Below are 24,285 nucleotides of genomic sequence, written 5' to 3' on the forward strand. Positions count from 1 at the left end.
TGTGGTATCATTCGTGTCGCCTTCTCAGTGTTTCTTCCGTTAATTTAGTGTTTGTGAAAGATGTCTATTAGCATTTGGAGTTTTGGCATTGAGTTCAGTAGGAGCAGGACTGAATCCTTTGTCTTTAGACAAATACATTACCAGTTCTTTGTATTGCTTTAACTATATCAGTTTAGAAACTGATACAGTTAAAATTGGTAGAGTCCCCCTCCAGTGTGGATGCAGTTGAACTTGTTGAAAGGTGCTTATATCGGTACAGCTTATGTCTGTAAATAACCCGAGGAACTAATATAGTTAAAGTGGTACATAGGCTTTGTGCAGACAAACCCCAAAGCGAGGTCACCACCCCAGAATCTTTACAAAGTAGGACCCCAATCGTGCAAGATCCCCCATGCAGTGGACCGTGGCGCCCAAGTGGAATCCCACTCGTGTCACTGTTACTATTCGTGCGTAAAGTTGAGAACAGGGGTAAGACTTTGCAAGATCTGGGCCATCATTTGAATCCGTGGACTGGCACCTGCTTACAGCAGTTCTGGTTTTAGTCTTCAGAATTCTGGATCAATCTGATCTACTCATGTGCCAGCGGGTATGCAAATTTTCCATGCTGAGAGTCTGCCTGAGGTCTGTGTTTTTCTATAGAGTGTGCGTGTGATCAAGTTGATGCAGGTAGCGCCACTTACTAAATTAAATTTTTGGGGAAAATTTCAGCTAAAAGAGTTCATCCATTTTTCAGAACAAGATTAGGGAAATATACATTGTTTTCCCATGCTCGAAAATTCTTACAACAGTTTAGTTCAGTGCTTCTCAAACTTGTTTGATCGCACCCTCCTTCTTTGTGGCTGGAGTAGTGTACGCCCCCTCCCCTGCCGCACAATGACATATACCGATAAAGAAAAACCAACATACAACTCTCACCAAATAGGAAAAGCAGCAAGGCATTGATTGAAACAGAGCCCACGATCTATTGTAATAAGAGCAAAACCACCCTGGTAATCGATGCTTGCAATTAAATGTGCACAGCGTGTCGTAGCAAACGGGTTAAATATCAGAGGGCAACGACTTTGTAAAATGCTATGCAAGCTTAACAGAAAGCCGTCCAAATGCACAGCACCAGCTGAGGAGCTGATTTGTTGAGAGATCAGCTTGGCTAGTTATTCATGGCGGTGGGTAAAATGTGCGCAGTAAGGTTTTTGGGTTTTTTTCCCCTAAATCTTATGCCCCCGTCAGAATACACTGCAGGCGCCCCCAACGGGGTCCGTCCCCCCCCCCCCCCAGTTTGAGAACCTCTGGTTTAGTTGATGAGATCTGGTGCTTCCCTTCTTTGGAGGAGAGACGTTGACATTTTGCAAAGGGTTCCTCTGGTGTCGAGGATGGTCAAGGTCACCCAGTTGAAAATTCACCCAAATCTGGCCAAGGTATCAGCCTCTGAAAGTCTGTTTGCACAGGCTCAGTAGAGACTTGTAGGAGTTTGGAATTGGCAACTAAATTCACCACATTCTGTCTGTTCTTAGCATCCTCTGGTCCCTCACAGGATGCATCATGCTCCAGTATGACTCTGAGGGGCCTTGGAGAAGGACTTTTCCAGCAATTGCTTTTCTTGGGAGTCAGGGGCTGCTGAGGCAGTAGGCAGAGGAAATGAGTGCAGAGAGGCTGAGGGTGGGCAGGGAAGGCCACGCAGCAAGACTCTGCATGCTGCCTGTGTGAGCTGTGGAGCAGCTCTCTGTGGTGACCACTGTAGTGTAAAGGGAAGTTTGGGGCAAACCAGGGAAAGGCAAACGTTGAATTGGCAGGTTTGAATTGCCCACAGCCCCGCCCAGCAGACAGAGGGGAGAGGGTGCAGTAGCAATCACAGATGGGTCATGTGCCAGCTCTCACACCCCAGGTTCAGGTGGGAATGAAGCTTTCAGCTCCTTTCCCCCAGCCTCTGCCTACTCCCTCCCCCCAGGATAATTACAGTTTGCTGGGGGTTGAAAATTGTGCCCTATAGGGGGATTAGAAACAAACCCCTCTGAATCCCCTAAAAGCCAGGTGTGAACAGCAACCTTCCGAGTGCTGCCACGGGAAACACTGACCTAGGTGACTGATGCCTCCCTGGCTATCCCAGCCAGAATTCCAACGGCTGTCCTCACAGGTCAGTGGCAGGAAGTGCTCTTTAAAGGAACCACAACAAGTGCTGTGAGAGGCTATAGTGATGAAAATTGTGAGGTTATTTACAAGATAAGGGGCTTGTTAGTACAGTAGTTTGCAAAACAGTTCATCACGGAAACAATACGTCAGATATGGAAAAATATGTCAAGTCTCCATAGTCTGGTTTTCAGTTACTTGGATTTATCTGCTTTGAGAATGGAAATATGCAGAGGGAAAAGATGGTTTTGTAGTTAAATCACAGAAATGAGGGTTGAGAAATCCAGATTCCATCCCTTGTGCTACCACAGACTTCCTGTGTGACCTCAGGCAAGTTACACAACCGCTGTGGGCTGGTGAACACAGGTGCCGTTCCCATCCCGTTTAATGCCATGCCTGAATCTGCATCCCAGGGTCTGAGGCAGAGCCGTTAGACTAGGATAAAAGGAGATTTGCAAATAATTTAATGAACAAACATAGATAGAGCGGGATAGAGCGAAACGTCCTCTTGGCAGGTTATTCCACAACTGCCCATGAAGAGGTTACTGCACCTTTCCCTAAAGCAGCTTGTGCTGGGACACTGGCCTAGAGGGACTCTGGACCCAGCTGGTCTGACCAGCCCTATAGCCCTCAACCTACTGCTCAGTTTCTCTCTGTGCCAGACACGAGTCTCCGGGCCTCTTTGTTCCTCCATCGCGGCACTTGGGACAGAGAGGGAGGGGGCCACAAAAACGGCTCCACGTTACCTCCGCGCACCCTGTCCTTTGCGTCTGCACTGGTCTGGGGTGAGCCAGGCAGACGTGGCACTCTCCAAGGCAGGGGCGTCGCGGTGCACCCCGTGCACCCGCCAGCTCAAGGAGAAAAGCGCTGGATCACAGGGGCCATGCATGGCGGGGGGGGGGGGGGGGTGTCTGACTGGGACCAGGGTAAATTGGGGGGGACCCCAGCGTCAACCCCCCCACACCGCCCCTGAGCTGGTGGCAGGGGCAACACCACAGACACCCCCCCCCCCCCCCGTTCTCCACGCTCATGGGGGGAGGGGCTGCATCCCCAATCCAGGGGGGTCGTGGACATCAGGGCAGGGCATATGGAATAGCCACACCCCACCCCACCCAGAGTGATGTACTCCAGAACAACACCCCCCCGCCTGCAGATTAGAATGGAGTGATCCTGAAACACCCCTCCGCCCCCACCTGCAGAATGGCGTGATCCTAAAACACCCCTCTGCCAGCTGCAGAATGGAGTGATCCTGAAACACCCCCCCCAGCTGCAGAATGGTGTGATCCTAAAACACCCCTCCGCCCCCAGCTGCAGAATGGCGTGATCCTGAAACACCCCCCTGCCAGCTGCAGAATGGAGTGATCCTGAACCTCCAGAATGAATGATCCTGAACCACCCCCGAAAGCTACAGAATGGCGTGATCCCGAATTTCCCAGAATGGAGTGATCCTGGACCCCCCTGCCAGCTGCAGAATGGAATGATCCTGGACCCCCCTGCCAGCTGCAGAATGGAATGATCCTGGACCCGCCCGTCCTGAATGGAATGGAATGGTCCTCCTGACCCCTACCTCCAGAATAAGTTCGCCTTGAAGCCAGCGCTAGAACTGACTGACTGTCCCAAACAGCCTTGACGTGAATTAACCTCACCCCTCCGCTCCGGAATGGAACGGCCCCAAAAGTCTGCCCCGCCCCGCGCTCCCAGAACGGCTCCAGCCGGGCCTTGACTGACCCCGTGCGGCGGGGTCTGGGCGCTGCCCCTCGCCGGCTGCCGGTCACGGGGACGGAAATGTGCTGTCGTCACTTCCCCCCCCCGAGTCCGGCGGCAGCCAATGGGGAAGCCGGACTCGGGAGAGGGCGGTTGGCGCCAAACGTGAAGAGGGCAGGCGGACGGGCCGAGCCGGGCGCCAGAGGGGCGGGGCGGCGGCTGGGACAGGTGAGGGCCGGGGGTGGGCAGCGGGGTCGGGGCGGCCGGCCGGGGGGGCGCCCGGTGCTGACACAGCCACATTCCCCTCCCCTCCCCGGCGGCTGCAGGCTGGGCCCCGCGCCGGCCCTCCCGCCCGGTGACGCGGGGAGCGGAGGAGCGGGCGGGAAACGCGCGCACACACACACACCCTGCCGCAGGGACGCGGCCACCCGCGAGAAGGCCCCGGGTCCGGCAGCCCGGAAGGGAAGGACGCGCCCAGGTGGCACTAACAAGCGCACCGAGCCGCCGCCCCGCCGGATCCCGCAGCGCCGCGTCCTGCCCGGGACTGGCGCCAGGCGCTGCTGCGGGTGAGCGCGGCGCAGGCAGGGCGGTCCGTCCGTCCGTCCGTCCCGGTGCTTTGGCTGGCGGCCCGCCGCGCTGGGGACGGGGTTTGTCGTCCTGCCTGCAGAGCCCCGAGCGGCGGGGCGGCCGGCTTCGCCCTGGAGCGCAGCCCCTGATCCCGCGCCAGCCCTGGCGAGCCCTCGGCCGCCCCCCGGAACCGTCTGGGAGTTCTCGTAACGGCAGGACTTACCCTCCCGCCGGCCCCGCGTGGAGAGCTCGGCCTGTGCACGTCGCTTGCAGCCTGCCCGGCCCCTGGGTGTGTGTGCCGCCTGCCACGCCACACTCTCCGCAGTGCTCCGCTGTGCTTCGCCCGCTGGTGGTCTGGCACCGCTGGATTCGGGCCCCGCCAGTGCTGGTTTCAGCCGGACTGTTAGAGGGGTTCTGTTTTTAACCCCCTTCCTGGTAGTTCACCTGCTCGGTTCTAAGCTGCACCGTTTCCACAAGAGAGGGCCTAGCTGAATAGAGACCTGATCTCTGCAAGGTGTGTGTGGGGGGGAGTGAGACATCAAACGCGTCCTTCCTTCTGCTCATGTCTTTCCAAGTGAGGTTAAAAATCCACATATAGTTAAATCAAATAAAAAGCCTGGGTAACCTAAAGTTTCCTTTACACCCCATCATGATGGATAGTTTTATAAGAACTGCATTAGATAAATGTTGGAGCCATTTCAGCACACTTAATGGCAGCTTTACTTTACTGGTCATTAGTAATGCTTGAATTGGAAATGTGCTGCGTAATCACTTACATTTGCATAGCACCTTTCAACATGAAAAATTCTGTAGCACTTTACAAACTTAAATATTAGGTTCCTGGATTGGCCTTCTTGTAGGGTGTATGGGTGCTAGTAAGTATTTGCTTCAGGTTGGGGGGCTGCCTGTAAGCAAGGATAGGTCTGCCTCCCAAGCTGCTTCCCTACAAGAAGGCTAACCCAGGAACCTATCCCTGCAACAAACCCCGTTGCCAGCTCTGCCCACACATCGACGAGTGACAGCATCACTGGTCCTAACCACATCAGTCACACCATAAGGGACTCATTCACCTGCACATCTACTAATGTTATATATGCTATCATGTGCCAGCAATGCCCCTCTGCCATGTATATTGGCCAAACCGGACTGTCACTACACAAAAGAATAAATGGACACAAATCAGACATAAAAAATAACAACATCCATAAACCAGTTGGAGAACACTTCAATCTCCCAGGACACTCTGTCACTGACTTGAAAGTTGCTATAGTCTTACAAAAAAACTTCAAAAACAGACTTCAAAGAGAAACTACTGAGCTTGAAATCATCTGCAAATGACACAATCAAACTGGGTCTGAATTGGGACTTGGAATGGTTATCACATTATAAGAAGTAATTGCCTCTGATCACACATTCTCACCTAATCTATAGTTGGGAATAGGCCTCAAGTACTGTACTGAATGGACCTTGCTTTCATCCACCTCCCCCGTTGTTACTTCCTTTGGATATGTGTGTGTGTGTGTGTGTGTGTGTATATATATATATATATATATATATGTGCCTGGTGATTTATATTCCTCACAGCTGACGAAGTGGGTTACAGCCCACGAAAGCTTATGCCTACAGAAATTAAATGTATTAGTCTTTAAAGTGCTACAGAACTCTTGTTGTTTTTCCAATATTGAAATTAGGGTTAACTGGTCTGTAGTACCCAATTTTAAGAAATATTAATACCTGAATATTCAAGAAAGGGTTTAATTTCTTTTTTTGTTCTTGAATTTAACAATATAGTAAAAATTGCTACTGGTTCTTGTTATGCATGCCATCTGATTTTTTTGAGAGCGCTTTCTCAGTCTCTCTAACTCTTAACCTTTCCTGTTATGATGATGAATAGTGTTCTTATGGAAGCAATGTATATAATCTGCCAAAGATTGTTAGACCCTTACAGTACATATTTACATTCATGATCATCAATACCCAGTATCACACTCTTTCACAAAAATTGCCTGCAGGTGGCAAAATTTCAAAAGGCCTTCTTAGTTTGAACCCATAGGAGAATTTGTGTACCAGTGATATTTTTAGTGTAATACTTAAAACCATCTCTTTTTTTGATAGCATGGCTGCTATTCCCCAGAACAACCTCCAGAAGCAGCTAGAACTTCATTCAACAAAAGGAACTCACAATAAACTAGCTCTTCCAAAACACAAATCGGCGTAAGTATCAGTCTAGCTTGCTGCTCATCATAAAAAATAACAAGGAAAAGTACGTTGGTTGTAAACACTTATCAGTTTGGATTCTGGTCTTTTGTTCTTTACAATTTCTCTGCTGAAAGTTGATGCAGAAAATTAAAGAGAGAGCCTGATTTTAGAGGAACAGAAAAAATTCTTCTGTGTCACTCATGTAGAATATATTGTGTGAACTTCCATAGCATGGCCAAGACAGGCTTTTTATTTAATTGGCCTGGAAAAATTAAAATCACTATAATCAAACTAAAATATAATTTTCTTATTAACTGTATGGAGTCCAGATAACTACTTCTGGTGACATGCTGCTTTACACTATTGAGTATCAAAGTATGAAATACATTTTTATTGAGATTGAAGTAAACTTCTTACCACCTGAGTGATATTCAAGGCAAATGTCATGATACTTAATGCCAAATGTCCTGATTTGCAGAGGTTCTGTGAGCACCCACAACTTCCATTTTAGTCAGAGAGAGCCTTGTATGCTCAGCACCTTGGAACACTTAGTTAAAATGACTTGAGAGACATCATTATGGACATAATTCATAATCTATGGCATTTAGGATGCTTTTTAAAAATACAATAAATACAGTAATCCATTAAAAGCCAGAATGCTTATATGTGAGACTGAAATATAGAATTCAGAAAAAATACTAACTCACATTCTACAGTACAAATAGCTTCTCAATTATGTTAAATGTACACTTTTGACATTTGGTCTGTGTGAACTGATTTTGATGTTAGAAATGTAGCTTTCCAAAAATAAGTAAATTTTACAATGTTAAAAACCCTTTAAAAATTATTTTGCAGAGGTTTCACTTTCAAAAAGAAAACTGCTCCAGGTAATGCTGTATCCATAGACTGTTTCAGTGTAACAAAGAATTCTGCGTTGAAGGAGAAGGATGTTAATACTTCCCAGACTAAATCTGTTGACTTTCTGTCCTCATCGAAGGATAAGCAGATAAAAACCAATGACTTCTTTGAGAAGACATCCAAAAGGCAGGAAATACAACAACTTTGTCCAAAATGGGTATCGTTAAATTCTTTGGAATGTTCCCAGCAAGTGTCAAATGATTTACCTCGTAGAAAGGAAGAGAATGTAAGCAAGAAATCTTGTGATTCTGCTTCCCAGAAAATAGACCACAATTGTTCAGATGACTCTGTTATTACGATAGAAGACGACTGGGATGACATGGATGACTTTGATATATCTGGAAAACAAAAGAACAATTCAAAACCATTGGTTTTATCTCCAAAAAGTCAGATTGTAAAACGCAGCAAGGCTCTCCAAATATCCAGTTCCTATACAGTGAGATTATCTAAGGCATCCAGGACTGTGAACTGTGAGCAACAACTGTCAAAATGTTGTCCTTCTGAGAATGATGAAAAATCACTGAATGACAAACAGCCAGATCTTTCAAACAGATCTTTGGTTTGTCTTGATGTTTCAGAGCCCAATGATTGTAAAATACTTGTAGATGAAGAACTTCAAGAGAAGAATTTGTCCACAGAAACTATTCTGAATGACAAAAAAGAAGAAACTCATACAGGTGATGCATTATTTTAATGTATTTTATATATAATATTTAAAATAAAATTGGCTTAATGTCATAATAAATTTAGAGGAATATTTTCAGATCTACACACTAAAGGTCTGATTCTCAGAAGTGCTGAGCCATCACAAATCTAGTTAAAGTCAAATCAGGGAGCTGAAAGTCAGAGTTTGTTGTGTATCATATGGATTTTGTTGTAGAAGGTGCCATCACTGACATTTAGAACAACTGTTGGACAGTGGACTTTCACTCCTGGGTAAAGACCAATAAGCCCTCTGATGTACTACTGGAGAAGGAAGATCTCCTGGAGTAGTGTTCAGAGATAAAAAGAGAGGCACCTGCAGAAGCTACAGTGAAATTAGACTACTAATTTTAATTCATTTCAAGTGCTTTCAGTTTTCATTTATAGTTCAGTGTAATGATGAGAAATATTGAGTAATAGAAATTAATCTGTATCACAACATTTTAAGCCATTACATTGAAAAAGTGCATGATTTGGGGAGTTTACTAACAGTTAACTTTGAGTTATTTCCTACTTAGCTGCTCATTGTTTGCTTTAACCTCTTTATGTTTAGTGTGTCGTGATTGTTACGTAGGGTAGATTCCTATCCTCATTTTCCTTATGGAAATTAATATGCGCTATATCCTTAGGCTGTAATGTCTTGACTGCACAATGAATAACGAACACAACCTCAGCATTCAGCATGTGATTTCTCACATTTCTGAAGAATCCATATTTTGCTAATGGTACCACATTTAATTCTCACAACAGGGAGGGCAAGTAATTACAGTAGATTATTTAAAGATATTGGTCTTACTTAGGTCTGTCTAAGCACACATTATGCTGCTTTAAATGGTACATCTCTCCCTCTCGCTCACCCCTGAGAATGGATGCAGTTATATTAGGAGAAAGGGGCTTTATACTGGTATAACTATTCTCATGCAAGAAGGGGAATAGGTTTTACCAGTATAAGGCACCTTTATACCGGTATAACTGTGTCTACACTAAGGGTTGTACTGGTATGACTCTCTCAGTTAAAAAAAGAAATTGCACATCTAACAAGAAATAGTTATACCAGTACAAAAAATGTGTATAGACTGGGCCTTGGAGCAGAAACATCTTCCTTTCCAGAGGTTCCCAAACTTTTTTTTGTTGAGCTGCCCTTAGGAGATTCATGTCCCATTCATACCCCTCCATTTTTTCTAAGGGGGCAGAGGAGGGGGATGCTCTGTACCCATGAGGGATGCCCAGTACCTGCCAGAGGGCTAATGGGGAGAGATACTCATCATGTGGCAGTTGAGGAAGCCGCCTGCTTCTTGCAGCAGTCAATTGGTCTCGACTGTGTAGACCCAGCTCCCTGCCTATCTTCCTTCCACCCTGCGCAGGGGAAACAAACAGGGCCAAGCTGAAGGACCAGGGTCAGGAGGAGAGCAGACAGCTGCACCCTCTTGAATCCTGGCCCCCCCACCGAACAGTTCCCTGCTGATTCCAGCCCTTGAGCGCAGTCCCATCAGCTTCCTCTGTGCAGGCTCTTTCCAGCAGAGGACAGGGCTCTGTGCCCTGGAACTGTGTTGAAGGGCCAGTGTCAGCTTTCCACTCCCCTCTCGCAGAGTCCCTGGTGGCCTTCCCAGTGGAGGAAAGTAACTGCTCATTGATGGAGGCTGCAGCTGTGACAATGGGTCAGTAAGATGGGCAAGGAGCCTGGTCTTGGCAGCCAAGACCAGCTGTATAGAGCCCCTCTTGTGCCCACTCTGGACAGCGTCCCCCGCTGATCTTGGCCCTTCAGTGCAGCCCGGTCAGGTCTTCACAACCCCTCGTGACCTCATTGCGTGCCCCACAGTTTGGGAACCTGCTTTACACTACAAACAAGGGAAGAATACATAAAATGTAAAAACCTACAATACCTGATCTATGCTATGGAGATGGCTTCTGTTTATAAGGTTAGTTTTCTAATTCAGCTATAGAAGCAATAGCTACTCCGTAATGCTAGAAGTTAGTCATGCTTTGAAGTTCAGCTCTTGAGAAGACACTTGTACTATAATAAGAGAAAGCTGCAAGATGTATTTTACAGAAGTCATGTTTGAAGAAAAGCCATTTTTGTCTTTTGAAATGCCCCAGTTTTCTAAGCCACCTATTTAAAATTATTTCAGAGGAATTTGCTTTTTATGTAAAAGAACATTGATATGGGAACAGAGTCCATATCATCATTTATTAAAGTTGAGAAATTTACTTATTAAATAATAAACTCCATTTGAAATATATAGAATTTTCAGTAGTAAAGCTTCATTGTTCTTTTTATCTTTGGTTGTTTCCAAAATGAAGAAAAAGTTACGGTCTTGCTCAATATCTCTCTTCTGTTTCAGCTCTCAGTAAAAAACAGTATAATGGCAAACAAAAGCTAAATGAAGGTGAGATGAATAATCATTCGTTGAAGGAATTGACAAAAGGATGGGATGAGACTCTTGATTGCACTGGAATTGAGGAGGATGATTATCTAGATTTCATTCCACCCTCTCCAGAGAAAGAAGTGCTTTCTACCTCATCTTCTATAAAAAACATGAGGTAAAACAAAGTGCATTACGGCAAATGTTTATCACCAGGATGGTTTAAACAGATTAAAAAAGGACGTTAATCCTAAAACCTCCACTTGTTAAAATGTTACAGGTTGAATTGACTGGGTGAGTGAATAGACCTGAGATCTTGTTTCTTGAACTAATTGCAGCACAGCAATTGGCAGTAATGAATGTCTTATGAAATGCAGATTTCTGCTATGTTTAGAGCGGTGTTGGCTTCAGAGGAAGCACCGTTTCCATTCTAGCCAAGCAAGTATAAAGGGCCAAATATGGTTGTGAATTGGGTGGGTGGAAGATGGACTTACTCAATTATTTAATTGGGGTTCACTCATTTTTTGGGAGAGCTAAATAATTTTGCATAATACATATAGTGCATAAAACTGTTATCTTAAGCAAGCAAATTAATTTCTCCTCTAATGAAAATAAATTGGTTTACTGATGTGTGTTAATGACTTTTCATTTTAATATTAGTAATATTTTCAAAGAACCTGCTGTAGATGGAAAACTAATGAGTGATAACAGTCTGTCAAAACCTGGAAAGATCATCACAAAGCAGCTTATCAGTGGACCCAGTATAGAGCATGCAGGTATGAGAAACACTTCAGCTGAAACATTTATGCATCAAATGTCTCTTGAAGGGTGTGCAACTCCTTTTGTTCCCATGTTCATCAACTGTGCTACAAAGTGAGCATTTGCTAGTGGACTGGGAGGCAGGAGATTTGGTGTTCCGTTCCTGACTCTGCCATTGTCTTGCTATGTAACCTTGGGCACATCACTTAGCCTCAAAAGAGTCCAGTGATTCTGGTTGTCAGTTCCTAGGTGCCCTGCCAGGGATATCTTCGGCCTGATTTTCTGAAGTGATGAGCACCATAAGGTGTCAAACTGAGTTCCCAAAATCAGTGATCACTCTAGAAAATTTTTCACCTTAATTTTTAATGCTTGTTTCCCCATTTTTTACTATCAGGATGATACTTACTCATTTTATAAGGAACATTGAACTAAATTATTAACATTTGTAAAACATTTTGCAATCCTTGGATTGAAGGTAAAGTTTTACCATTGAGGCAACATAAAGACCGCAAATTTAAACAGGCAGTCAGGTATATAATAAATTATGGCTCAGAGTAATGTAAACTCTCCCAGGCTTTACATACTTTACATATGAAGTTATAAATTCAGCATTACTAAAAAGATATGTGCAATATGGGTGAATTAACAGTACTATTCTGAAAGCCAGACTCTAGGAGACAGAGCTTGATTATATTTTCTCTTTTGTACAATCAACAAAACTGTTTGCCAACTTTCAACTTAAGGACCAAATTCTGCCCTTTGTTGCACCAGTGCAGTCCCCTTAAAAACCAGTTTTGTAGGTGTGACCAAGGATAGAATTTGGCTTTCAGAATCTTTTTTCTGGAGGCAATTTACAGCATAGTGTCAGAACCCAAGATCAGTATGCAGAGCTGGCAAATTCTATCTGGAAGTCAATGAGACAATAAACGTAGACTCTTGTAATGGTTTTTGATCACTTTCCAGAATAGAACCACAATTTAATGTTTTACTAAGGTAGTTTTTCACATTTAATTTTTCAGTGAGAACGCTGATACACAAACGTGTAAAGTTTATAAGTTTTGTAATAAACAACTTTGTAGATAGTCAAGCCCACCTATGGCAATATACAGTTGTACCAGTGCCTGAGACAAAAAAACATATATGTGTATATATAGCTTAAAACTTAGCGTTGCATGCATAGGAATTGCTTATAATTACATAACTTTAAAATATATCAAATAAGCAGTTTAAACTTTTATACATATTAAATTTTTCTTTGTAATTTGGGAAATAAATTATATCACACAATTAAAACTTTATTAAATATATATTATTATTACTTTGCAGATAAATTCTTAACGTTGGAACAGCATCTCTTCAGTGTGATGGAGGACATCTGTAAACTGGTGGATTCTATCCCAGTACATGAACTTAACTCTTTGTCTTGTGGGAAAGATCTTCTTCAACAGAGAAATCTCAGGTGTGTTTTAATTAGGAGTCTTTAGTATTTCTACAGTTTTGTGTGCAACAACAGTATCTTGACTATAGGTGTGTGTATCAGACTGGTAAGGTGGTAGCCAGTATTTTTAAACTAGTTAATATTACCGAGTAAAGGAATCTTTTTAATGGTGTAGAAGTGTTCACTTCCTTGGATAGAATAATCAGGGATCTGTAAGAACAGAAACTACCAGATTGGATCAAACTTGAGGCCCATCCAGTCTATCATCCTTTCTCTGACAGTGGCCAGTACCAAATGCTTCAGAGGAAGAATTCTGAAGTAGGCAGAAATTGGATAATCTGCCCTCTGCATTAAGTCTCACCCTGGTTTCTAATAGTTGGGGATTGGCCTAAATCCTGAAGCACAAGGTTTAATGTTCCTGCCAGAATTTTTGTTCCAATTAACAGTTATGATTCTGGATATATTAGTTATTCTATAATTGTCCAATCCCTTTTTGAATCTTGCTGTGGCAATGAGTTCTATAGTCTAATTATGCATTGTGTGGAAAGCGTTCATTTTATTGGTTTGACGTTCCCAGTTTTTTTCTTGTGTTAGGAAACAGGAGAATACAAGGTCCCAATCTACTTTCTCTGTACCATTGATTATTTTATATACTTTTATCACGTCTCTTCTTCTCCTTTCTAAGGCAAACAATCCCAATCTTTTAAGTCTTTAAGGAATAGATAGGGAAAATAATTTAGCTCAAGCATATTACTTTTGTTTTCTTCAAATTGAGGCCCCATAGTGCTATATTATTAAAACTATTTTTCCCTCCAACTGTGTTCAAGGATAGCATTACTTCAGTGGAATGCTGGTAGCAAATCCAAGGATATAAATCTTTTTGCTAGGTCATTTAATTATTTTAGTTTTTAATTGAAAGTAAGTTTTTCTTTTTATTTAATTTCTTAGTAATTGATATTCATAGCAAAAGACAACTTAAAAATCAGTATCAACAGATCAGTTTTTCTTCCATAAAGTTTTTCTTTTTTAAGATATTTGAGAACTACTTAGATCTCAATACTATATCTTTAATCTCATCAACATTAGGGCCCTGGTACGGCAAACACTTATGCACGTGTTTAACTTTAAGCATGTTTGAAGTCTCTTGACTTTAAACAAGTAAAAAATAAACACATGATTGCAGGATCGGGGCCTAAATTAGTCAGCTGTCTCAATCTGATAAAGGTTCTGTTTGGTCAGTGTCTGAATGATTAACCATATTCACAGAACTGTCTTCCTTCTATTTTGAGAATCAAGAAAAGCTTTTCACATAATTAACACTTGCAAATTAGCAGGAAAAAAATACAAATGGAATACTTTTGGTCTTTAATTTAATACTGTCAGGAAACGGAACAGAAGCATAAAAATCAAATTCAGTAGTAACAAACTCTGTTTTAAGCAGAAATAAGTTTTTACATCTGAAAAGAGTAATTTCTAAAAATCCAGAGATTACATAATTTTATACCTAACTTCCACTTTTTCCCCAGGGGTACTGTTACATTTGCTCTTACCAGGTTTGGATTTAATAACGTCTGTCTCTTGTCAGCCATTGCTACAATTTTTGAACCCGATTATCTAATTCAGCAGGATACTTGACAATTGTTTTGTTTTTACCCTCTGCCAAACGAGGTAGAATTACAGAGTAACCCAGAAAGCGGGAGAGCTCCTGCAAATAAAGATTTGTTTTCATTTTGTCCTCTCTGACCAGTAATCCTGCCTGTCTAGGAATCTGGAGAGTTAAGGGGTTGTTCTTGAGGCCAGGCAATGCAGTCTTTTTGGTTTTTTTACAGCTGGTTTTGCAAATCAGGCAGTGTTCCATGGAGCAAAGTATGGAGGTGGAAGCCTGCTATTAGGCCCTTAAAAAAAACAAAACAAAGCTGATCTTAAGCTTCACTTGTCCGGACCAGTTCTTTGGTTTTGTCTTTGGCTGTTGGACAATAGGAAACTTCCAAGCATGATATTTACAGTGAAGATGTAGTCACACTACAGCATAGGTTCCCAAACTTTTTTTTTTTTGCTGAACCCCACTTCAGAGGTTCATGTGCCATGCATCCCCCCCTTTAAAACAGGATTATGGGGTAGGATTACCTGGTATCCATGGGGGCCAGAGATGGGGTGCACAATATCACAGAGGATGGAGGGTACTAACCAGGAGGCAGTTGAGGAAACCTTCCATTCCCTGCAACAGCCAGGCACTCTTGGTTGTCAGGACCCAGCTCCCTGCCTGTCTCACGCCCCACCAGTGCAGGGGAGATGAACAGGCAGCACTGTAGGGCCAGGGTCAGGAGGAGAGTGGAAGGATGCACCATGTGAGTGCTGGCCCCTTGCTCACTCCAGCCCTTGAGTGCAGCTCCAGCTGCTTTCCCTGTGCAAGTTATGTCTGGCAGGGCATGTGGATGGCGCTCTGTGCCCTGGACCTGCAGCTGAAGGGCCAGGGTCAGGAGGGGGCTTTGTCTGGTGGGACGGGGTCAGTACTCCTGGGGTGTAGCCTTCCAGTCTCTGCTCACAGAGTCTCTGCCAGAGCGTGACTGCTGGTTTGTGACTGCTACTGCTGCAGCAGTGGGGGAGCAAGGTGGGCAGGGAGCCCAGTCCTGGCAGCCATGACCCCCTGCACAGAGCCCTGCCCACTTCCCCTGCTGGACAGAGCCCCCTCCTGACTCCAGGCTTTCAGCATAGGCCCCACCAGGTTTTCATAACCTTATTGTACTCCCATGCCCCATAGTTTGGGAACCTCTGCTCTGCAATTTCCAAACACCTGAATTCTGGCACTGTTGTTTTAAACTAACTCTGTTGATTTGTATATTTTAATGAAGCCTAATTTTTTCCTGTGGTGGCAAAAAATAGAGGAAAATATGTGTGTGTTGTGGAATTTGACTTACTACTCATGTCTTCTTTGTTTTGTTTTTCTTTCCAGAAGAGAACTGTTAGCTAACCATATTGATGCAAATGCAAACAAAAGTGTTATGTTCTTTGCCTCAAAGTGGAAGTCCCATCCTGGGCACGATACTTCTTTGGATGACAGCATTCCAGTTCGGTCAGATCAAAAGTGTAGCTTAAACTCTGAAGGAAACTCATTCAAATTTACAAAAGTTCCCTCTAAACTTTCTATTGCTGCTGAATGTCAAGGAAACCTTAGTATGAGCACCTTCTCTACAACAAAATTTGAATCCCTAGGTACCTCAGGTACATCAAATTTTTCGCAGTGTGCTGCTCTGGACACCAACATCACAGAAAATGCAGGACTTTCTTTTTCCAAAATGGATATCAAAGAAAGAACATCAGTCAGCTTTCACTCCGAGATATCTTCTGTCAACAGTAACTGGTGTGAAAAAACAAGGATGGAAAAGGATGGAAACTACCTCTTTTCAGAGATGCCTGTAACAAGCACGGCTTTGAAAGCTCAAAATAAAATTTCTACTAGTATTAATAATGTAGAAAGAGATGACAATTTAGGAGAAAGGGACATAGAATTTGATCTTGATAATTTTATTCTAGATGATGATTTTGATGAGAAGTGGGATAACCCACTGTACGATTCTGCAGCTGAAAAGACATCTACACCACTATACCAACCTATCAGGGAAGGGCAGTCTGCTAAATCATTGTTGAAGTCATTTTCGACAGTCAAGGAAACTAACCTTATATCTAATCCTGTTTCAAAACCAAACTTCATGATGTCAGCCAAGAGCTGCTTAGGTAAATCACACTAATTCTGATTAATTTATCATAGCAGAAGTTATATGATAAGAAAGTATTGTGAAGGGTGAAATTAAGTAATTTACTATAGATTGTAAGTATATTTTGTTGCTATGGAAATTTCTATTGGTGTATTACTGATTGCAAAGTCATAATTTCTAGGTAATATGCTCTTTCCTCTAATCACATCACACTTCTCAGCAATGTATATTTGCTGTGAAGATTTCTGACTTTTAGCAGCTTCAGCTTTGCAAAATTTGAAACGAATGTGTTTATTATATTAACAATCCTGCAACCATTAGAACTATGGTGATGACTTGGCATTAACATTATGTTGTGCAATAGAGCATATTTGCATATACATAACTTCTTAAAACAAATCTAAGCTCTCTGATAGGGACAGAGTCTGACCTATATTCTACATTCTTACAGCTGACACAGGAATGGAGATAGGTGCAATAATGGCTTTCAGCCTTCTTCTGCTTCCTGAATTCTGACCCTAGTCTGCAGTGTAATTTAGAGCAGCTTCAAAGTTATGCTAAATATGCTAAACTGCAAAACCCTGTAATGGGCCCCTTCCAGGCTGCTTTACCAACTGGAGCTCAGCATGTTCTGGCCACACCTTCTCCTGATGTACCATGCTTAAAGATATGGGGTGTATTGGAGCCATTCTGTTGGCTCTATGCCACCTGGCAAACCTCCTTATGTTGAGAACACTCCTCAAGAGTTGCTTCCATTCTTTTACAGCCCCTCTGTGCTACCAGAACACTGAGGACTGGAATGTACTGCAGAAGTTGACTCACTTTAATTTAAATGTTTCCACATAAAACAGGTTTTTGTCTTTATTCTACAAACTCATCCAAATTATTGGACCATCCTCACGGGAGAATAATTTTAAAACATAACTGATCTTGACAAGGCTTATCTAAAGAGAAATGCATTGTTGCCTAATCTGGAAGCTTGCATACCTCTGTGCTGTGATATCTACTTACTAAATCCTGTTCCACTGATTTAAAGGAAAAAAAAAGCCTTTTAAAAATGACACCACAAATGTATGCAATGGGAGAAAAGGTGTCTAACAGAATATTACACGTTTCATATAATGGGCACTGATAGTGCTTTTCTTCCATTGAAATATATCCACATCTGTGAAGTGTTTGGCAGTGCTGCAGAGTTCAAAATCTGCTCTCTTGACTATCCTGAGTTCTATATGCATGCATTTTTCTTTAGATAATTCATGTTTTTGTAGTGACGAATAGTTAAGTGGTGGTTTAGCCGTCTGTGTTACACTTAAAATAAAACAGTTTTTTGTTTTATATTATAAAACATGTCCAATGGAACTTTAAGTCATAACCTTGAAATGAGCTGAAATTTTGGGTCACTAGGTTACACAGTCCTTGTTTGACAGGAGCATCTTGATGTGTATATTAGCCACTTTTGAAATGATCTGTATTGTTTTATAAATGCAAACAAGCAAAATGAGAACTCATTAAAATTATGCATGAGTTAGAATGTTCCCTAACTTACACAAATATCCCCATTTAAGTAAAATTTCTAAAATGGGTATTAATTTGTCTTGCTTAGCAACTGCAAAAAGAATTAAAGGAATCATCCCCCCTCAATTTGGGGCTACAATTTTTTTCATATCTGTCACACACATCAAAATAGTTTTGTAAGGAGGGGGTCATAGACTGTCTCAAAGTAAACTCTAATGCTGCTGCTTTGCTCTGAGAATCACCTGGATCCTCTGTAGGGTTTAGTTCTGTGTGGAGTGTAAAAGTAAGATTACCAATAAAATAGTCAGATACACAGAAACCAATTACAATGCTAATTTTTTAATAGGCTTTCCTTTTCCACTAGACCCACAGCTGAAAAAATCACCACCCAAAAATCCAGCATTAGCACGCTTCAGAAGCTTTGGGTTTCCCCATTCTAAAGACATGATGATGTTATTTCACAAAAAATTTGGTCTGCACCATTTTCGGACAAATCAGCTGGAGGCCATCAATGCTGCTCTGCTGGGTGAAGATTGTTTTATCTTAATGCCCACTGGTATGTATCTATGTACATCAGTCAACTGGAAAATGTCAGCAGTGCATGAGAATCTTGCACAAACTTCTGATAAGTAGATCAGGAGCTATAGAGATTAACACAGATTCAGTTCCTGTAGGAAGACTAACGGAATTTATGTTAAGCTTAATAAACTCCCCACATTTGGGGAAGTGATAACGCATTACTATGCTGCCAGAATCTGTTGGCTGTAGGATTCCTGATATCTCACTAACCCTGGAATTTATTTAGCCTTTGCCTGCAGTATGCAAAGAGAAGGTGACTAAAGTTCTGATTTCTGTAATATGCCACATGGTAACTCTGCTAATGAGATTTTAGGTTATAGAATGTGTCAGTAGTTGCATTTAAAGACTTCAGAAGAGTTGAGATATATCAATGTAATTTTTAAGTTACCTAGTGATATAGTTTGTATCCTCACTAGTGGCAAGTTTTAAGAGGACAGACTTTTTGCAATGAAATGGGACTTAACGCTGAACTGTAGAACATGGCATTTTATACGAGTACTTCAGGTCATTGTCAGGTTACAATTATATTTAACAAAACAAAAGTCCTCATGTAAATTACAAATTTCCTATATTCTTAAATCTGAGGAGTTTAATTTTCACTATTAGGCTTTGTTTACATATGCATTTCTCTCCACTTGGACAATGATAATGGTTTCATTACCTGGTTCACATATGCTAATACAATATTGCAATCACTGCTGGGAATAGTTTTTTAAAAGCAAGGGTTTAACTCAAATAAATCCATAATTTAAACTCTTCAGTGGGTCTTCAATTTTGTAGAAATGTAATTTGACTCACCTACATTTTGAGATGAACTTAACAAATTTATCACCCCAAATAATCATATGCTTTGTCTTTTGTATTTTATGTAGGTGGCGGTAAAAGTCTGTGCTACCAGTTACCAGCCTGTGCATCCTCTGGCGTCACTATTGTAATCTCTCCACTGAGGTCATTGATATTAGATCAAGTCGAGAAGCTAACGACGTTGGATGTAAGTTCGAACAATTTCTTTGCAGTTAAGGAATGGGATAAAGATCTAAATTGTTCCTCATGAATTTAATTCACATATATTTGATTTTGTATATGAAATAGTTGCATATTTGAACAGAGTACAAGTAAGCATGCATACATACGTTGTACAGATACCTAGGAAAGAGAAAATGAGTCACATCAACTAACTGTAAATTAGACTAATAAGAAGTAAACAGCAATTTTACCACTGACTCTGTGAACGCACGCAAGCAATAATTGCTGGGCTCAACTTTCAAACATAATGCCTAAATATAGGCTCCAAAGGCCATGTTTAGACACACGCATAAAAGCAACCTAATTTTTTTCTGGGAAGCTAAGCACCCACAGTGCCTGTTGACTTCAGTGATAGCTGTGCCTGCTCAGCATTGCTGAAAAATGGCACACGTGGAGGGGAGACACTTGAAGAAAGCATAATCATGGTGGTAGGTTGCAAAGGATGGATGAGGACTTAACTAGGAAATCCCTGGCTTTTTTACTGATTGTGTTGTGGGACGTTTTGAGCAATTGTGCCTGGTTTTTAGAAAAGTTGATGGTTTTGAGGAGTAGATAATAAATTGTAAGGGCAAAATCCTGCGTGCAGCTGAGGTGAGGTACAAACGGGAGCATGCTATAGCTTCCCAAACCTAGGACCAGTCCTAAGACCTAATCTATGTTGCTCTGGTGGCTTCCTGTGATCTCCAAGTGACCATCTGCCATCCAGGAGCACAGTATGCTTTGACCATACTCTTTCATCAGGCCTTCCTGATGCCAACAAACACACATCTATGCTGAGGGCTGAAAGGGTGGTGACATAAGAGCCAACTATACTTGCTCTGTGCGTGCTGGGGACTCACCTATACTAGGGGAGTTCCCAGTTGGGGAGCTGCAGCTGTCTTTTTCCATCACCTGGGCAGAGCTGAGGGCCAGGATTTGGCCCAATACGGTGATTATACTATGAAAGGGTCTCTTTCATAGCAATGTCTGTCACAATTTACTGTTTACACTAAAGTTAAAAGTTAATTGTTAGGGTATACATTAAATACTTCCTTGGAATATGAGTTGTCTGTTCTGGCACAATATTATTATATGTTTGTGGGTACTATGGAAGATACTAGTTTTATTTAATAATATTTTGTGCCTTCTAAGAACATCTATAGTGCTTCTCATGTAAGATCTCAGATCATTTTACAAATATTATATAAGTCTCACGATGCTTGTGAAGTAAGCAAGTATCATTACAGCCATTTTACTGATGAGCGTACTGGAGCACAGTACGGGTAGGTAACTCCCAAAATCTCACAGTGCTTCTTTGACAGAGCTGGGAGCAGAACAAAAGAGTTCTGGTTCCCCGTCTTTTTCCCTGATCACTAGAGAGCGCTGTGATGCCTGTAATGTGACGCTTTTTTTTTGCATGTATTCAGCATTTTCAATATTTTTTCAAATTTTGTATTCGGTGACAAAATGTATGAACACACAACATACGTAGTTTATCAGTTTAGAAGTAGCACTACATTATAAGAAATTTCTTAAGTTAAAGAGATGTTAGATGACATCTAAATGACTTTTTTCTTCTATACCATATAGATTTCTGCTACTTATCTGACTGGCGACAGGACTGATACTGAGGCTTCAAAAATCTATATACAGCTGTCAAAAAAAGATCCCCAAATCAAACTTCTTTATGTTACTCCAGAGAAGGTTTGTATTTATCTTAAAGGCAAAAATTGTCATCAAGGTAACAAAACAAAGATTTTTACTAGTAAAAACGTTTTGTAAGAATGATTTTTAATATAGCTACATTTTAAAAAAAATGCAACAAACTTCTATCAGGAAACCAAAAAAAAAAAAAAAAAATCTTATGGAGGGATAAACTATTAACATCTTTAGATAATACTATGAGATGTTGCCTGTTTGTAACTAATATGAACCAAAGAACAGCCCAAACAAAGCACAACCAAGTAAGTGTGAAATTTGAAATTAATGACTGCCATATTAAAAATCCTTTCTAGAATGTATACCAGTCTGTCTTCACGAGCTGGTTGGTATAGAGTAACCTGTTAGAAGTGTAATGGATCTAGGGGCTATACTCTTTCATTTTCCACCCTAACTTCTTATGGCTATCTTGAGAGAGATTACAGGGGCAAAACAATAATTGTTTTTCACCCAATCAAAGTAATTGATTGCAGATCAATATCAAAGGAACTATTCTGCTGCATTAATTTCCTACTGTAGAAATTATTAATATGAAATGCTGTCTCTTTGATTATTCCTTGAAAACCTTCTGTGAGGGCTGTTTGGTAGACGGCTCCTGCTAATGAGTCTTTTCTCCCCACAAGTAAATTTTGCATCTCATTTGGTCAGAAATAGGCTCTTTAAATGGCCAATCACAGAAACCTGTGGGATTCCTAATGCTGCTTGTCAAAAAGGAATTTTGGCTGGATAAAAAAAATAAGGATTTTTAGTTCCACATCAGTTTCCTAATTGTTCATGAAAATCTGTCTAGAATGATAACCATTAAAGACTGCTTTAAAGGCTCTGTATGCAATTAAAAAAAAACCCTCTATGGAATCCTTAGTTTCATAATCTCTTAATTAAATAGGTGATGATAATGCTTTTAATGTTTTTCTGTTAAAAACACTTGGTGGTGGGTGTATCTAGGTTTGTTCAAGTGGCAGACTGATGTCAGCACTGCACAATCTGTATGAGAGGGGACTATTGGCACGTTTTGTTATTGATGAAGCACATTGTGTCAGTCAGGTAGGTATCTATTGATTTTTAAATACCCACCATTTCAAAATAGTTGAAACACTTTATTCAGGAGAGTGTGTAAAGGTTAATTTTGTGTTTTTAAACTAGTGGGGCCATGATTTTCGTCAAGATTATAAACGTCTGAACATGCTTCGGCAGAGGTTTCACTCTGTTCCTATGATGGCTCTTACTGCTACTGCTAATCCACGGGTACAAAAAGATATTCTAAATCAACTTGAGATGCTGAAACCACAGGTGTAAGTTGTTTGGAAGAATTATGAAACATTTGTGTAAATTGCACTTTATTTAGGCAGAAACATTTTCACTTTCAATTTAAGAAATGAACTTGTGTTAACCTCATGCACTCACCTGAAAAATATAAATATTTGTATCTAATTTAATGCAACTATATGACTGGAATTTAAAATCCCTTACATGCAAAAAGTGTTAAAAATAAAGAGCAGGCTTCCCAAATTTATTTCTCCACTTGGAGAGAGCAATAAAGTCTCATGAAGTTTTCTTTGTCATTGAAAGGATGGGGAGGATAAATTGTCATTTTTTTGGGCTGGTAAATTGTCATGAAAACCTTGCAAAGCTGGTAAAGAATATGCTGTATAGCTTTTAGTGAGAAAATTCCAAACCTTGAGTATGGCAAGGGTTTTTTAATGTTGCAAACTGTGTAACTAAGGTATCAAATGAAAACTGGACTGTATTGCATTTGCACTGCATGCTATAGCAAAACCAGAATAATTTTGCCCTCTTTAGATATATTGACTTCAAAGGGACTACTTGTGAAATAAAGTATTACTCAGGGTGAATAATCTGGTCTATAGTTCTTTAGCATCAGACCTGGTAAATTTCTACTGCTAGTGGACACTGTGATAGTCTTTTTTTAAGAAAGTGAGGCAGCTATGCTTCAGTGCATGCATTTGGTAGATGTTGGAGTTGGAAAACATTACAAAACCTGACCAAGTGGGTTTCTGCCCACGAAATTTTATGCCCAAATAAATGTTAGTCTTTAAGGTCCAACAGAACTCTTGTTGTATCAGTGTACATCAGGCTTCATAAATAGATAATTCAGGTGTCACTTTAAATAGCACAGAAAGATTTGGTATCTTAAAAATCAAATGATACATTTGATGTGGACATTTGGGCTTTTTTATGAACCTATCATAATTTTGTGAATATGTAAAAGAAATGTTATCTAGTGTACTTCATGTCCTGAAGAATGCATGTAACAATCCCCATATTAGACGTATGTCAGGATTTAAAAGAGAAAAATTAAGGTAGGTAAATTTCTCTTTTCACCGTGCCAGTGCATGTGTCCTGTCTTTGGGATCACTTCTGTTCTGCTGGTTTATGTACTGCAAAGAGTAGACCAGCCTTCTGCTTTCCTAGCCATAGGACGAACACAGCAATACTAGCATTTACCGAAGTGATCCCATACCTAAAAAAGTGGGGAAAATCAATCCCAACTGGGCCCGGTAGAATGAAAAAGAATCCCTGTTCAGCGGTGTAGGGGAGGAAGTAGTAGTTAATCTGAATTTGTAGCCCTTGCAGACAATTTTTATCTTGTGGAGAAGATTACTACATAGTGTAAAACTGCGCAATACTATGGCCACTCATCAATATCCTGTTCAGAATTATGTTCTTCATGAGACAATCCAGTCATATTTGCTTTGGCATTTTATTTTGAAGACTCATTATATGGCCCCCCTTTTAAAAATGTACTGTGTATGTGAAGCTAACATACATTTGACATTATGTTTTAGGTTTACTATGAGCTTTAACAGGCATAACTTGAAATATGATGTATTGCCCAAAAAGCCAAAAAGGGTGGCATTGGACTGCTTGGAATGGATTAAAAAATATCATCCGTGTGAGTACTGAACACTTCTTGTAGCTGGATGTACTCATATAACATTGTATGAATTACAGTTCT

At 41.3% G+C, this 24,285-nt stretch overlaps 1 protein-coding gene across 2 annotated transcripts in view; it reads left to right on the plus strand.

Annotated features, from left to right (window-relative positions):
• The first annotated feature begins 3,987 nt into the window (after window positions 1–3,987).
• BLM (BLM RecQ like helicase) overlaps window positions 3,988–24,285 on the plus strand; it is a 32,018-nt gene continuing 11,720 nt past the window's right edge. The window contains exons 1-13 of one of the 2 annotated variants that reach the window (XM_067555434.1): window positions 3,988–4,056; window positions 6,511–6,609; window positions 7,450–8,189; window positions 10,557–10,755; window positions 11,238–11,353; window positions 12,663–12,795; window positions 15,728–16,509; window positions 18,370–18,561; window positions 19,457–19,575; window positions 21,180–21,293; window positions 22,254–22,352; window positions 22,452–22,600; window positions 24,116–24,222. In XM_067555434.1, the coding sequence (XP_067411535.1) occupies window positions 6,512–6,609; window positions 7,450–8,189; window positions 10,557–10,755; window positions 11,238–11,353; window positions 12,663–12,795; window positions 15,728–16,509; window positions 18,370–18,561; window positions 19,457–19,575; window positions 21,180–21,293; window positions 22,254–22,352; window positions 22,452–22,600; window positions 24,116–24,222 (2,848 nt within the window). In that variant the 5' untranslated portion in view covers window positions 3,988–4,056; window position 6,511. The remainder of the gene's footprint in view (window positions 4,057–6,510; window positions 6,610–7,449; window positions 8,190–10,556; window positions 10,756–11,237; window positions 11,354–12,662; window positions 12,796–15,727; window positions 16,510–18,369; window positions 18,562–19,456; window positions 19,576–21,179; window positions 21,294–22,253; window positions 22,353–22,451; window positions 22,601–24,115; window positions 24,223–24,285) is intronic. The other variant, XM_067555435.1, reaches the window with a different exon arrangement.

This window comes from Emydura macquarii, unplaced genomic scaffold (genome assembly GCF_026122565.2).
Source record: "Emydura macquarii macquarii isolate MOO-44397 ecotype Brisbane River unplaced genomic scaffold, CSIRO-AGI_Emac_v2 contig_1644, whole genome shotgun sequence".
Classification (NCBI taxonomy): domain Eukaryota; kingdom Metazoa; phylum Chordata; order Testudines; family Chelidae; genus Emydura; species Emydura macquarii.